General features: G+C 35.7%; 1 protein-coding gene across 1 annotated transcript in view; it reads left to right on the top strand.

The window, feature by feature from the left end:
• MAP3K5 (mitogen-activated protein kinase kinase kinase 5) overlaps window positions 1–16,942 on the top strand; it is a 233,126-nt gene that overhangs the window by 92,282 nt on the left and 123,902 nt on the right. Inside the window, exon 7 of the mRNA XM_049788000.1 lies at window positions 2,419–2,589. Within this exon, the coding sequence (XP_049643957.1) occupies window positions 2,419–2,589 (171 nt within the window). The remainder of the gene's footprint in view (window positions 1–2,418; window positions 2,590–16,942) is intronic.

The raw sequence follows: 16,942 nt of genomic DNA, 5'->3' as shown, positions 1-16,942 counted from the left end.
ATACATCTCTGTTATACTTCTGCCTACTATCTCCAGGAAGTGCTATGTATGCACTTGAGAGAAAGGGGCCTAAAGCACTGAACTTTCCAAAGCTTAGTTGTACTGTTATTCACTTTGATGTTGTAGAGTTGACTATGTAATTATTAGCACAGCAGATAAAAAGAAAAGATAGTGTACATATTATCTATTGAGTGATTCTGTTATGGTTCTTATTTTGCAGATGTAGAAACTGAAGTTTGAAGTAGGTTGAATATTTTTTCTTCAGGGCTTTTAGTTAATGTGTTGTATAAAACAGGCATAAACACAGATCTTATTTGATACTTTATTTTCCATCACTTCTTCCTCTTTGCAAGAAAAAAATAGCATGCTTATAAACTAGATTTAGTTTCCATCTTTAAGTATAGAACTTGCCAGTTTTATCAATAAGTCTATTGTAGGCATGTTCTATTTTTTTTATTTGTTTAGGCAAATTTTCTTTAGAATTAACAGGTTACCCTGAAGCCTCTGGAAATGATCTATTCCAGCTAGTTTTCAAATCTTTTTCTCAGGCTAGAGTGGTAGTATAGGAATTAACATATGTAGCTTGCATACTACCAGTCCCAGTTAAAATACCCAGCACTATATATATGATCTACAGAGCACAGCCAGAGGACACTCTTGATCAGAAATTGCCTATGATCACAATTGCCTGTAGACAACTTCCCTACCCACCCAATTTTCTGTGTGTTTTGGGACCACACTTACAAATGCTCAGAGGCTACTCCTGACCTGGTGTTTAGGGATTGTTCCCACCATGCAGTCAACATTTTCAGTCATTTCTCTATCCCTCTTGTAGTTCTAGAGAGATGGAGTAGATTATATTCTATTTTGAAATAATGAATAGACTTATGAACTTTTTTACTTTCTGTTTCATTTTTCCTAAAACATGATATAAAATATTTAAGCACATTTGTATAAATTATTAGAGTCAAGGTACTTAATACAAACGGAAATGTAGAATTTCAGCGACAAAAATAATTAAAATTGTCAGTATCTGAGGATATTTATAATAACTTTGTAGAAATGTAATTTATATGCTATTAAATTGATCCATTTAAGGTACTTAGTTCAGTAGCTATTAAAATATTCAGTTATATAGTCATTTATTACATTTATCATCCACTCCAAATTGCACACCCAGTGGTAGTATCTCCAGTATCTCTCTAATTTCCTTATACCATAGGCCCCGATGATCACTAATATTTGCCTCAATTGATTTTCATATTCCAAAATTTTTATATAAATGGAATTATATGAGTGTCATGTAATAGTTATGTATACACATCTATCTATATACTTATCCAGAGAGAGAGAGAGAGAGAGAGAGACATGGTCATTGTTACAGAATCCTTTAGAATTTCTTTGGCTTTTGGGGGGTTTTCATAGTTCCATTAAATTTTGGTAGAATTTGTTTTAAGTCTTGTCATTTAAGAATGTCATTGGTATTTCAATGAATCTTTGTAATGCTCCAGGTAAGATTATTTTGATAATGTTAATTTTTCTACTCTTTGAATATCAAATATTTTCCTTTTTTAATGTATTCTATTATTTTCAGTAGAGACTTACAAATTTCATTGTATAAGCCTTTTACCTCCTTTGTTAAGTTGATTTCTCAGTATTTGATGATTTTTGGACACTATTTTGAAAGAGGCTATTTCTTGGAATTTTTCTTTTAATATTTGCATATACATCACATATATGTGTTTTAATTTTATAGTCTGCTACCTTGTATTGGTTTGTTTCTAATAATTACTTTGATGTTGTTTTTAGGGTTTTCTATGTATATTATCATGTGATATGTAAATATCGACTATTTGACTTCTTTTCCATATTTGGAAACCTTTGATTATTTTGTCTTTTCCTGTAGCAAGAACTTCCAAAACTAATAAAGAGTAAGAAAGTGATGGACTTTTACATTGTATTACCTATTTTTTTTTCTTCTTCTTGGACCACAACCAGCAGTGCTTTGAAATCTAATTTAGATTTCTATGTCTATTTGAATTAGCTGACAGTTTCCCATTGAGGCCACAGATTGCATTCCTAATCTTACTCTATGAGTTTGAACCTGAAAATATAGCTCAGGGAAATTAGAAGGACTGTGAATGGCTAGGTACAAATTCATTACAATTTTCAAAAGCAACTTGAGAGATAGACTGACTAGACCCAGTAGTAGGCATTCCCAACAAGAGCCAAGGTGGGGGTGGGGAGGACTTACAATATAGACTTACAGAAAACTCTCAAAACCTAACTGTAAAATTTATCATCCTGCTAAATTTCCCTGTGTATCAGTATAGTTAAAGAGAACTTTGAAAAGATAATTGACCTATATTATCTCTGTAATCTATATAGAAATAATACTATTTTCTTTGTTTTCTTTAGGAGAAATCTCCCTGGAGATAGATCAAAAGCCCTTAATGTTATGCTTCCCTTGGTGGAGAATGAAGGGCAAGTTGCTTCAGATATGTATTGCTTAGTTGGTCGTATCTACAAAGATAAATTTTTGGACTCTAACTTTTTGGATACTGAAAGTAGAGACCATGGAGCTTCTTGGTAAATATATAGAGAATGTGAAAATTTACTTGATAATTTCATGACATAAAATTGTTTGCAAATGAGTGCTTAATTATTGCAATTTACAGTATATAATAATGAATTAAATCTTAGATTTCATGGCTTTAGTAAACAATTTTGATGACAGCATAACATGTCAACAATAAAATGAATGAAAATATAATTTCAGAAAATAATTAAACTTTAAACATTAGTAACAAAATGCAATTTTGTGAAAATTTGATAAAAGTTTTTTATAAAGCGGGGCCAGGGAGATAGCATGGAGGTAGGGCATTTGCCTTGCATGCAGAAGGACGGTGGTTCGAATCCCAGCATCCCACATGGTCCCCCGAGCCTGCCAAGAGCGATTTCTTAGTGTAGAGCCAGGAGTAATCCCTGAGTGCAGCCAGGTGTGAACCCCCACCAAAAAAATTTTTTATAATGGTTGTCCAAATAAGTTGAAGTAAAGATAAACAAATGAGACTATATTATGCTGAGAATTTTCTGCACCTCAAAGGAAATAGTGACTTGGATACAAAGAATGCCTCTTTCGAATACAGGCAGGGGGTGGAGGAGGATAGAGATGGGGGGCATTGGTCGTGGGAAGGTTGCACTGGTGAAGGGGGTGTTCTTTATTATAACTGAAACCCAACTTCAAACATGTTTGTAATCATGGTGCTTTTATAAAGATATTATTAAAAAATAAAATTTTTATAAAGATAGGAAGACCTGACTATTGGTAAAAAACATAACAGACCTGTGGATGGGAATATCTGATATTTGCCCACCACAGGCATACAGGGTTATCTTTTGGGCCTTTTCTCAGCCTCCTTTTGGGTTCCAGCACCATTCCTGATCATCTGCCCCCTAGGGCCAGTCAGGTTTGTGTCTGGGCAGGATAAGGGAACCTCCTATCCTAATATCTCCCACCAAATGCAAACAGGAATATATGATATTTATTCAAATTAATTATTTTAGGAAGGAGATTAAACATTCCTTATTCTGTCTAGGATTAACACCTGGCTCTCTGCTCAGGTATCACTTCTGGAAAGCTTCAGGGGCCATATATAGTGCTGGAAATTGAACTTGGGTCCACTGTATGCAAGGCAACTGCCTTACTGTGCTGTACTTTCTCTTAAGCCCAGGGTTAATTTTATTTTATTTTTATAATTTATTTAAGCATCATGGTTACAGAATTGTTCATAGTTGGGTGTCATCATAGAATGAACACCATCCTTTACCACTGGAATTTTCCATCTTCCCTAATATCCTCCTGCATTCCCACCTCCCTGCTGTAGATAGGAGAGGCATTCTGGCTCTCTTTTACTCTCATTGTCATGGTAGTTGTTAGTGCTCTAATTACATTCACTGCTCTTTGTAGCAAGCTCCATATCATGGGCTGGTCCTCCCAGCCCTCATCTTTATTGTCTCTGATATTACTACCATAGTATCTTTTACTTTTCTTGTATCCCACAAAAGAACAAGACTATTCAATGTCTATTCTTCTCCCTTTGGCTCATTTCACTCAGCATAATAGTCTCCATATCCATCCATGTCTGGCAAATTTTATGATTTTATTTTTCCTCACAGCTGCATAGTATTCCATTGTGTAGATGTTCCAGTTTCTTGAGCCACTCATCTATTGTCAGGCACCTGAGTTGCTTTCAGAATCTAGCTATTGTAAATAGTGCTGTGATGAACATAGGAGTACAGAAGGCTTTTTTGTATTATGTTTTTCTGTTCCTAGAATATATCCCTAGGAGTGGTACTGCTGGATCATAGGGAAGCTCAATTTTTGTTTTTTTGAGGAATATCCATATTGTTTTCCAGAAAGACTGGACTAGACGGTATTTCTACCAGTGGTGAATGAGAATTCCTTTCTCCCCACATCCATGCCAGCACTAGATGTTCTTATTCTTTGTGATATGTGCCAGCCTCTGGTGTGAGATGATAGCTCATTGTTGTTTTGATTTGCATTTCCCAGATGATTTATTTCTTCTTCCCATTTTTTGATGGGGATAGATATATTTCTTGTTGAGTTCTATAAGTAACTTGCCTATCTTAGATAGACCTTATTATTGGATGAATAGTTTAATCCCTTTCAGTAGGTGACCTTTTTACCCTTGTCGCTATTTCCTTTGAGGTTTGGTAGCTTTCCAGTTTAGTATAGTTCCATTGGTTTTTGTTTGTTTGTTTGTTTTTGTTTTGTTTTTTTTGCTCTACTCACTTGCATAGTGGTATTTGCTCCTACTTGCTTGCATAATGGTGTTTCCTCCTACTCACTTGTATAGTGGTGTTTGCTTCTTGAAGATTCCTGTAGTACGAGTGTAATGGAGTATTTTGCCTACATTTTCTTCTATGTACTTTATAGTTTCAGGCCTGATATCAAGGTCTTTTCCATTGTGTATGGCCTAAAAGAGGGATCTGAGATCACTTTTTTGCATGTGGCTGACCAGTTGTTCCAACGCCACTTGTTGAAAAGGCCTTCCTTGCTCCATTTTGTTTCTTGTACTTTTATCAAAGATTAATTGAGTGTATGTTGGGGTGTATGTCATTGCTGGATACTCAAGGCTATTCCATTGATCCCTGGGTCTATCTTTATTCCAATACCATGCTTTTTAATGACTGTTTCTTTGTAGTCCAATTTAAAGTTTGAGAAATTGATGTATCCTATCTTTTTTTCCCTAAGGATTGATTTAAATATGCATGTTTGCTTATTGTTCCAAATAAATTTCAATAGTTTTTGATCCACTCTGAAAAATATCATGGGTATTTGTGGAGGGATTGCTTTAAATCTCTACAATGCTTTGCCATTTTAATGATGTTAATCTTCACAATCCAGGAACAGGGTATATATCTCCATTTCCTTCTGTCCTATTACTATTACTTGGAGCGCAGAATTTTGTAGTTTTCTTTGTATCAATCTTTTCACCTCTTTAGTAAAATTGACTCCAAGGTATTTGATTTTCTGAGGCACTATCATGGATGGGATTTATTTAATTCTGTATTTATTTATTGGTTTTTGGGCCATACTCCTGGCTATGCACTCAGAAATCACTCCTGGCTTGGGGGACCATATAGGATACCGGGGGATCAAACCACAGTCCGTCCTAGGTCAGCTGCATGCAAGGCACACACTACCATTGTGCCACCGCTCTGGCTTTTATTTTATTTTATTTTATTTTATTTATTTTATTTTATTTTATTTTATTTATTTTATTTTATTTTATTTTATTATTTTATGGAAACCATTGTGATTTATAAAGTCCTTCAGTTGAGTTTCATACATACAATGAATCAGGGCCAAACCAATTACCAGTGGCTTATTTTTTAATATCTATTTCTTCTCCATACCTATTTGTTATATATAAGAAGACATTGGATTTTTACATATTTTGTAGACTGCCACTTTGATATACAAATTTATTGTTTCTAGAAGCTTTTTGTAGAGTCTTTAGGATTTTCTAAATATAAAGTCATCTGTAAACAAGAAGAGTTTGACTTCTTCCTTCCATATATGGATGACCTTGATATCCTTTTATTGCCTGATTGCTATGACAAGTACTTCCAGTACTAAGTTGAATAGGATTGGCATGAGGGAGCAGCCTAGTCTTACGCCAGAGTTTAGAAGAAAGGCTTTCAATTTTTTTCCCATTGAGTATAATATTGCCATAGGCTTGTGATAAATGACCTTGACTATATTGAGAAAAGTTCCTTCCATTCCCATCTTATTGAGAGTTTTTACATGAATAGGTGTTGGACCATATCAAATACTTTCTCTGCATCTATGGATTTGATCATATGATTTTTCTCTTTTATTTATTATGGTGTATTTTGTTGATTAACTTGCATATGTTAAGCCATCTTTTCATCTTCAGAATGAATCCTATTTAGTCATTGTGTGTGACCTTCTTGAGACGTTGGATACTATTTGCTAGAATCTTGTGTTTGTCAAGGATATTGTTCTGCATTTCTCTTTTTTGTGGCATCTCTATTTGCTTTTCTATTGGGATGATGTTAGCTTCATAGAAACTATTGGGAGTGTTTCTGTGTCTTCACTTTTCTGGAAGAGTCTGAAAAGGATTGGCAGTAGGTCCTCTTTAAAGATTTGAAAGCATTTAGTAGTGAATCCATCTGGGCTGGGACTTATTTTGAAGAAGTCTTTTGATTACCATTTTCATTTCCTCAGTAGTGATAGCTCTGTTCAGATATGCCAGATCATCTTGGTTAAATCTTGTGAGGATATAGATGTCTTAAGATCCACCAGTGCCTTCTATATTTTGGATACTAGCCCCTTATCTGATGGGTATTGGGTGAATAGTTTCTCCCACTCAGTGGGTGGCTCTTGTATCCTGGGCACTATTTCCTTTGAGGTGCAGAAGCTTCTCAGCTTAATATATTTATATCTATTTTTCTCTATTTGTTTGGTGAGTACTGTTTCCTTCTGTTTCAATGTCATGGAGAGTTTTACATATGTGTTGTTCTATATACCTTATTGTTTCAGATCTGATATCAAGGTCTTTAATCGTACATGGTGTTAGCTGGGGGTCTGAGTTCACTTTTTTTTTGCAAGTGTCTAACCAGTTGTGCCAACACCACTTGTTGAAGAGGCTTTCCTTGCTCCATTTAGGATTTCTTGCTCCTTTTTAAAAAATTAGGTGATTGTATGTCTGGGAAACATTCTATTGATCTGAGGCTCTGTCTTTATTCCAATACCATGCTGTTTTGATACCTATTGCTTTGTAATACTATTTAAAGTTGGGAAAGTATTGCCTCCCATATTCCTTTTCCCAAGAATTACTTTAGCTATTTGAGGGTGTTTATTGTTCCAAATGAATTTTGGAAGTGTTTGATCCACTTCTTTGAAGAATATTATGGGTATCTTTAGAGGGATCACATTAAATTTGTACAATGCTTTGGGGAGTATTGCCATTTTAATGATGTTAATCCTGCCAATCCATGAGCACGGTATGTGTTTCCATTTCTGCGTGTCCTCTCTTATTCATACAAGGCACTGTTGGAACTTTACAAGAAAAAAATACCTAATCTCATCAAAAAATGGGGAGAAGAAATGGACAGACACTTTGTCAAAGAAGAAATACAAATGACCAAAAGGCACATGAAAAATGCTCCATATCACTAATCATCAGGGAGAAGCAAATCAAAACAACTATGAGGTACCATCTCACGCCACAGAGATTGGCGCACATCACAAAGAATGAGAACAAGCAGTGGAGAGAAAGGAACTCTCATTCATTGCTGGTGGGAATGTCATCTAGTCCAACCTTTATGGAAAACGATATGGAGATTCCTCCCAAAACTGGAAATTGAGCTCCCATATGATCCAGCTATACCACTCCTAGGAATATACCCTTGGAACACAAAAGCACAATTCAAAAATCCCTTCCTCACACCTATATTCATTGCAGCACTATTTACAATAGCCAGACTCTGGAAACAACCAAGATGCCCTTCAACAGATGAATGGCTAAAGAAACTATGATACATATACAAAATGGAATATTATGCTGCAGTCAGGAGAGATGAAGTCATGAAACTTTCCTAAACATGGATGCACATGGAATCTATTATGCTGAGTGAAATAAGCCAGAAGAGGGGAGAGAGAGAGAGAGAGAGAGAGAGAGAGAGAGAGAGAGAGAGAGAGAGAGAGAGAGAGAGAGAGAGAGAGAGACGCAGAATAGTTTCACTCATTTATGGGTTTTAAGAAAAATAAAAGACAGTTTTGCAATAATTCTCAGAAACAATAGAGAGGAGGGCTGGAAGGTCCAGCTCACGACATGAAGCCCACCACAAAGAGTGACGAGTGCAGTTAGAGAAATAACTACACTGAGAACTACATAACAATGTGAATGAATGAGGGAAGAATAAAGCCTGTCTAGAGTACAGACAGGGGTAAGGTGGGGAGGAAGGAGACTTGGGACATTGGGGATGGAAATGTTGCACTGGTGAATGGGGGTGTTCTTTACATGACTGAAGCCCAACTATAATCATATTTTTAATCAAGATGTTTAAATAATGATACTAAAATAAAATAAAACCAAAATAAATAAAGAGTATAACATTAAAAAAAGAATTTATCCATTTTTTCCAGGTTCTTTTGTTTTGTGAAATAGAGTTTCTCAAAGTAAACTCTGATTACCCTTTGGATTTCTTTAGTGTCTCTAGTAATCTCCCCCTTTTCGTTTGAAATTTGTTTAATAAACTTTCTCTCTTATCATTTGAGTTTTGCTAATGGTGTATTGATCTTGTTTATTTTTTCAAAGAACTCTCGCTTTCTTTGATTTTTTAGATTTTTTTATTTCCAATTTATTAATTTCTAAGCTTCATTATTTTTTTCATCTGCTGTTTCTGGTTCATTTTGTTGATATTTTTCTAAATTTTTCTTTAGCTTCACCATTAAATTATTTATGTAGGCCTTTTCTTTCTTATGAGTGGTCACAGATCTATAAAATTTCCTCTTAGTAGTGCTTTTTTCTGTATCCCACAAATTCTGATTATTTATTCATTCTCATTTGTTTCCAGGAATCTTTTGATTTTATATCTGATCACTGGTTATTCAGTAGTCAGCTGATTAATTTCCAGGTGTTATACAGGTTTTCCTCTGTGTCTGTTTTTTTTTCCCTCAACTTCTAATTTCAATGCATCGTAATCTGAGAAGGTAGATCTTACAATTTCTGCTCTCTTTTCTTTATGGAATTATGTTGTTGGCCAGCATGTAGTTTATCTTGGCGAATGACCCAGGTGCATTGGAGAAGAATATATTAAAGAGCCCTGTATGTATCTACTAATCCACTCTTTATTTCTTCTTTCAGTGTTGGTATATTCCTGCTGGCTTGTGTGTGTGTGTGTGTGTGTATGTGTGTGTGTGTGTGTGGTTTTTGGGTTACACCCGGCAGTGCTCAGGGGTTATTCCTGGCTCCAGGCTCAGAAATTGCTCCTGGCTGGCACGGGGGACCATATGGGGCACCAGGATTCGAACTGATGACCTCCTGCATGAAAGGCAAACGCCTTATCTCCATGCTATCTCTCCGGCCCCTCCTGCTGGCTTTTAATTTTGCACATGGTTGGCCTAGGTTTGATCCCTGGAGTCCCATATAGCATTGGTAGATTATAGTTTTCCATAAATATGTCCATTTATTCTAGATTCTCTAGCTTAACTGAGTAAAGTAATTAATAATAAGCCCTCATTATGCCTTATATTTCTTGGGGCTCTGCTGAAAGGGAAGACTTCCTTTTCTCATTCTATTTATTTGAGTATTTTCCGTTATTTCCTTGCAAATCTTGCCAGTGGTTTGTCTGTCTTGTTCATTCTTTCAAAAAACCAGCCCCTGGTCTTATCAATACTTTGTTTTCTTCTTTTCTATATTGTTGATTTCTTCTCTGGTTTTAATTATTTCTTTTTTTCTGTTTGTGTTTAGGTTCCTTTGCTGTCAGATTATTTAAGGTGTATGTTGACTTTTTCTCCTTTCCTTTTTTGGAGGGTTTTGGTTTGGGGGCCACATTTGACAGCACTTAAGGGTTACTCCTGGCTCTGCACTCAGAAATCACTCCTGGGGGCTGGAGACATAGCATGGAGGTAGGGCATTTGCCTTGCATGCAGAGGACGGTGGTTCGAATCCCGGCATCCCATATTGTCCCCAGAGCCTGCCTGGAGTAATTTCTGAGCTTAGAGCCAGGAGTAATCCCTGAGCACTGCCGAGTATGACCCAAAAAACAAAAATAAGTAAATAAATAAATAAATAAATAAATAAATAAAGCGCTCCTGACTTGGGGGACCATATGGGATGCCAGGGATCAAACCCGTGTCTGTCCTGAGTTAGCCACATGCAAGGCAAATGCCCTACCACTGTGCTGTCTCTTCAGTTTTCCTTCTTTCCTAATATAGGACTTTGTTGCTATGAGTTTTCCCCTAAATACTGCTTTTGATGTATCCCATAGGTTTTGGCAATTTGTTTCTTCATTATCATTTGTCTCCAGGAATTTATTTCATTTCCTCTTTGATCCAGTTGTTGTTGATCAACATGTTAGATGTTAGATTTTAGATTTTTTCCACATAATCTTATGATCTTTGTGGCATTGTGGTTCTATAGGTTGCTTGGTATGATTCTTATATTTTTGAATTTATATAAGTTAGACTTGTGTCTATCCTAGACTTGGTCTATCCTAGAGAAAAATGTGCACTTGAGAAGATTGTGTAGTTAGATTTTTGAGGATGAAAGACCCTGTATAGATACATTAGTTCTAGTTCTTCTAGTTTCTCTAGTTATTCTAGTTTCTTTTAGGGCTCTCATGTCTTTGTAATGTTCTGCCTAGTGGATCTGAGTAGGGTCTATAATGATGTTTTGAGATCTCCCACTACTATTATGTTTCTGTCCATATATTTCTCTATGTTTGTGAGCAAAAGTCTTACATATTTTGCTGACTCTACATTTGGTTCATAAATGTTGATCAGAGTTAATACTTCTTGATCTGTTGTTCCTCTGATCAGTATGTAGTGTCCATCTTCATCTTTAAGTACTTTCTTGAGGTTGAATGCAATTTGGTCTGATATAATTATGGCAGTCTCAGCCTTTTTCATTTTTCAGTAGCTTCTATAGTTGTTTTCTATACTTTTACCCTGAGCCCATGTCTATCCTAAACTTTTAAGTGTGTGTCCTGTAGACGGATGGCTGGGTTTTGTTTACTGATCCAATTTGCTACTCTGACATTTAAGGAAACTATTGACAAAGGTTGCTGTTACAATTGGGTATTTGGTTTATATAATTGATCTTTGGGAACAGGAGGGTTGATGGGACAACCGGAGGGGCCCTCTCTGTGCACCCACACAGACCCGAGTAGCATCGCCGGATGGCAAGACTCAGAATTCATTTCTGTATTTTTAAAAGGTAGTAGTTTTCTAATATTTGCTAATCATTTATTTTCTGAGTAATTTTTGTTTTATTGGAACTATTCATGGTTGCTAAAATAAAGCTTTATTTTTTTATTTTTAAATTTTCTATAGTTCAACTTTGATAGTAAAATGTATTATTTTTTTTAATTTTCTAATTAAAGTGAGTTTAAGTCTTATTAGCTTTATAATATAACTGGTCAGTATGAAGTTATATTTAAGTTAAGGAAGCAACAGTACTACATATGCTGGTTGGAGGATATTTGGGGCTTCTTTAGCATAAAAGGATGAGAAGGGTATGTTTGAAGGATATTCATCTTTAGCACTTAAAGTCTGAATACTATGATTCTAAATCACAGGTTGATATACTATAAAATTCCTCAGGGCCAGAGCAAAAGCCCAGTGGGTAGGTCATTTGCTTTGCATTAGCCAACCCAGGCTTGATCTTCAGCATCCCATATGGTCCTCTGAGCCTGCCAATAGTCATTCTAATTACAGAGTCAGGAAATCCCCTGAGTGTCACTGAGTATAGCCCAAACTGACCTCCTCCAAAAAAGTTAACTTTTTCTTCCTCTTTAGCAACTGAAGAATTGAAACTCCAAAGAACTTAGAGCATTTAACTTTAAGAAATTTAAATTTTTTTTTGGTTTGGGGGCAACACCCAGTTATGCTCAGGGGTTAGTTCTGGCTCTATACTCACAAATTATTTCTGGAAGTGCTCAGGAAACCAGGTGGGATGCAGGAGGTCAAACCCAGATGGTCATAGATAACGCAGATGCCCTATCTACAGTAGTATATTGTTCTAGCCCCAAAGCAGTTCTTGATCACATGTGATTTTTTAAAAAAAAATTTTGGGTTTTTGGTTCACAACCAGTGATGCTCAGGGGTTAGTCCTGGCTGTGCAGTCAGAAATCGCTCCTGGGTTGGGGGACCATATGGGACGCCAGGGCATTGAACCACAGTCTGTCCTAGGCTAGCGCAGGCAAGGCAGATGCCTTACCATTTGCACCAACACTTTGGCTCCTTTATTGCATATGATTAATAATATTTTTATACCCAGCTTTTGGGGGCACAGGAAGAGTTTTGTACTATACCCACGAATGCGTAGGGCTTACTTCTGGCTTTGTTCTTAGGGACAACTCATTGAAGTGTCTATGGTGAGGAGGGACCATTTGTACTGCTAGACAACCTCATGCTAGAATAGTACCTATATCTTAGAACCAAAACCCAGATTTGTCTGGGAGGGATTGGGGCCACACCGGGTGATGCACAGGGGTTACTCCTGGCTGTGCACTCAGAAATCACCCTGGCTTGGGGGTGGAACAGTGGTCTGTGCTAGGCTAGCACCACCACTTCGGCCCCAAACCCAGATTTTAGATCAAGTTTTTATAACTTCTTAGACTTTCCTGAAATAGTTAGACATTTTAGGAATGTCTTTACTTTCATTGAAGAGGCATGAACCTTTGGGAAACTGAGAAGATAAACACCAGGAAACAATGTAATCTTAGGTAAATTACTTCAGCTTTAGAAAATTCAATGATGATTTTATGTATTTTTATTTATAAGGTAGTTTACTATGTTTTAGGGTTATAATCTCATGCCTTTTCAAAATATGCCACCATAATACAATCCTACCCTTGTCACAATTTGTTTCTGTTCTCGTTCATACCACTGTCACTTTGACTTGAATTTCTCTGATAGGCACTGTATGTCTTTTTGTTCATCTCCTCTCTCTGTTCTTTTGATAAGGTTGTTTGATTTTTTTAGGTTTCTTTTATTTTGTTTGTTTGTTTTTGTTTTTTTGCTTGATTTCTTGTTGTTGACTTGGAACTCAGTTTTTAAAAATAAGTATATCTATATATACCAAATATTTATAATACCCTAACACTACTAGAATGTCTTATTACAATGGACTTCAATCATCAGAAAATGTATTTTTGGGCTTACCCTACTATAGACTGAGTTGGCAGCTTAAAATTTCAACTAGGTATATTTTTTCAATATTGCTCTTGATGGCTCTGTCCTCAGGTTGGTCTTTTTAGAATTACAAGGTGGCTTCTTATAACTGTTTTAGATATCAGTCCATCTTGGCTACACTATAGCTGGTGGAAAATTAAAACCACATATACTTCTGAAAAAGCACATCCATATGAACATTCCCTGGATTTCCTTACCTTTATTATGTTTCTAGTCGTTCAGCATTCATTCAGTATTAGCAAGGAAGATTAGATTATTGTTGCTGGTTTATACTAATGACTTTGGATGGAAGGAATGCTCTGCTGTGTATATTAAGACAACTTACTTTAATGTCCTAGAATTTGTTGTACAATGTACTAGCCTTAGGACATAAATTATGAAGCTATTTGTATTTCCTTAAATATTTTTTTATTTATCTGTGTTCAAGTAGATATTGGCTACATTAAATTTTCTTTTCCTAAAAAGAGGGAGAAGTTCTAAACTCTTAGTACTCTTTCATCATAGATCAAATTCATTATTTTAGGTATTAGAGAATGTTTCAGGCTTGTATACCTTTTTTACTTTAGTCTTGTCTGAATTTCATGTGCCAAGGCTATTGTGGATTCTCTGTGGAATAATAGGCAGTGAATTCTGAGATCACATTTTTTTTTAGTGATATTGATATTCTTGTTCTTAAGAGTAGATGGAAAGTAATTTTGAAAACTTTTGGAAGTAAATTAAGTGTTTGCGTTATATTAGAATAACTATGTTTCTCCTGTTGTAATGTAACAGAAAACCAATAGCTAGGAAATTAAAAGTATTCAATCTGTTTTTAGCATTAATGTGTTCATTTTTCCAAAGTGATTTGGGAAAGAACAGAAAGTCTTACCTTATCAACAACTTTTCTTTTACGTCAGTGACAGTACTATTCAAACAGGAATGTGTACCTAGTAAAGATTTAGTTTTTATATTACTAATGGGGTTGACTTAATTTATGTAACAAAACAATTGCAATACAAATAAAAACCAGCATCCATTTTCCACTTATCACATCTGCCCTTTTTATTTCTTTTCTTGGTTTCAAGATATTTTTCTCATAATTATCACTGTTAACAGCACCCTTTGTTTTAGCTCACCATTTTTTTATTGTTATAACTTTTGTTTTGTCTCTTACTGTATTTTAGGTGAGTTTCCAAATTTTGTATTTTTATTTTACAACACAAAGCTGTAACTAAAGCTGTACCACAAAGTATAACTAATTTTTAATACCCAGTTGATAATTATTTCTAGATGTAGATTGGCTATAAGGGACTAGCAGTTCCCAGATGAACTGGGGACATGGATAAAACATAGTTTTCTCATGATTTCTTTATAAAAATGCACTCTGGACTCATGTTTTAACTTTGATTTTAATGTATTCATCAGCTAATGATAAATGGAATGAAATTCAGTTTTGACATGACCAAGTACAAACCTAAGAATGACAGTATTTAATACTGTTGTGGAAACTTTTTGATAATAGCTAATATTGAGAAGCCAAAGATAATGTGTTACTGAGGCTATATAACCCATTTTTGGTTTATAAAAATTTTGGTTAAAAAATACTAGTTAAGGGGCCGGCGAGGTGGCGCTAGAGGTAAGGTCTGCCTTGCAAGCACTAGCCAAGGAAGGACCATGGTTGGAAGGACCACGGTTCGATCCCCCAGCATCCCATATGGTCCCCCCAAGCCAGGGGCAATTTCTGAGCGCTTAGCCAGGAGTAACCCCTGAGCATCAAATGGGTGTGGCCTGAAAAAACAAAAAAATAATACTAGTTAAGTATGATGATATTGTATCAAATTTGAAATAGATTAGCTAAATAACCTGATTGTGTGTTGAGGAAATGGTAAGTTAATAGTGAAACAATTAGAAGATGTTTTGAATTTGAGATTATCAAATTTTCTAACTTTCCTATTATAAGGATTATGTACTCAAAAAGTAGGTTGATTGATGAGTCAATCAGATCAAATGGGAACCTTTATCCCCTTGTTTGTTATAGCTGGTGTCCCCTTCAAATAGTTACTACATCTCATTTGGAAACTAAATTTTCTCCAAGCATTGAATTTTCTTCGACAACTTTTTTAGTTTTTGTTATGCTGTTTTTGTTGTTGTTTAGCTTTTGGACCACATCAGACGGAGCTCATGGATTTCTTCTAGCTCTGTGCTCAAGTGCTACTCCTGATCTTGCTCCTCAAGTCTGTATGTGATGACGGTTTTAATCAGTCAGCTGCATTCAAAGAAAGTGCCTTAGCTCTTTTTCTACAGCTTAAATATCTATATAGCCTTTCAACATTTGGAATACATTTTATTATATATTCTATTTGTAATATTACTAGAAATGTAAAATTTTTATCTTGTAACAACTATATCTCTAAACTTCTGGCTGCATACTTAATTTTTTGTTTTTGTTTTTGTTTTGTTTTTGGTGACACTCAGGGTTTACTTGTGGCTATGCGCTCAGAAACTGCTCTTGCCTTGGGGGACCGTATGGCATGGTAGGGGATTGAACTGCAGCCCGTCCTAGGTCAACCGCATTGAAGGCAAACTCCTACTGGTGTGCTACTACTTCAGCCCCAAATATACCTAATACTTTTTTTTTTTTTTTGGGTCACCACAGCAATTCTCAAGAGTTCCTCCTGGCTTTCAGCTGGCTTTCTGCTAAGGAGTCATTGATAGTAGTGTTCAGGGGACCATATGGGGTGGTAGGGATTGAACCTACCACTGTACTATCTCTTCTATATGGGATGCCAAGGCAGTCTGTTGCATGTAAAACAAATGCTGTACCCACTGTGATATCTCTCCGCTGCCTCACTTGAGTTTATTTGGATGCAAGGGAAGTATTTAGTCAATATGTATTGGGTAAATGATTTGGGCATATCTTCCTTCTGTCTGTTTGGGTTTTGGGGCCACAGCCTGCCATACTCAGTGGCTGCTCTTGTTTTTGTTGTTTGGGGTTCCTGGCAGTATCAGTGCATCAGGGGAATTATGTGGTGCTCCAGCAAGGAGTTAAGCTTTCTTCCCTGCTGATGTTTGACTTTTTCATGTATATTATATAAGTAAGAGAAATATTCCAAGTTAAGTTTCAAGGGAAATAAAAGTATTTGTTGAGGGAAAAAATGCTAGAAAGAAAATTGTTCAGTGTTTTTCTTCACCTGTGCTTTTTGTTTTTGTTGGGAAATATCTACTATGAACAAACATGAAAGCTTTCAGACTATTTAAGTCCCTTAAAATTAATGTCTTTTCTTGATATGATCAGCTTTGAATATTAGAAACCTCTGTGTCTCTGGAAGATAAAAATGTTTTTAATCATCAACAGTGGTACAGCTGGAAATATTTTGTTTCATATTCTATATAACATTGCTATTTGACCCATGAAGTTAAGATTAATATTTGTTTTCTCTTTCCATTCAGATACTTGTTATACATCAAATATAAAATCTTTAAAAGGGC

The sequence above is a fragment of the Suncus etruscus genome, chromosome 15 (assembly GCF_024139225.1).
Source record: "Suncus etruscus isolate mSunEtr1 chromosome 15, mSunEtr1.pri.cur, whole genome shotgun sequence".
Classification (NCBI taxonomy): Eukaryota; Metazoa; Chordata; class Mammalia; order Eulipotyphla; family Soricidae; genus Suncus; species Suncus etruscus.
The sequence above is the reverse complement of the archived record's forward strand: the minus strand, read 5'-3'. Positions and strand labels throughout refer to the sequence as shown.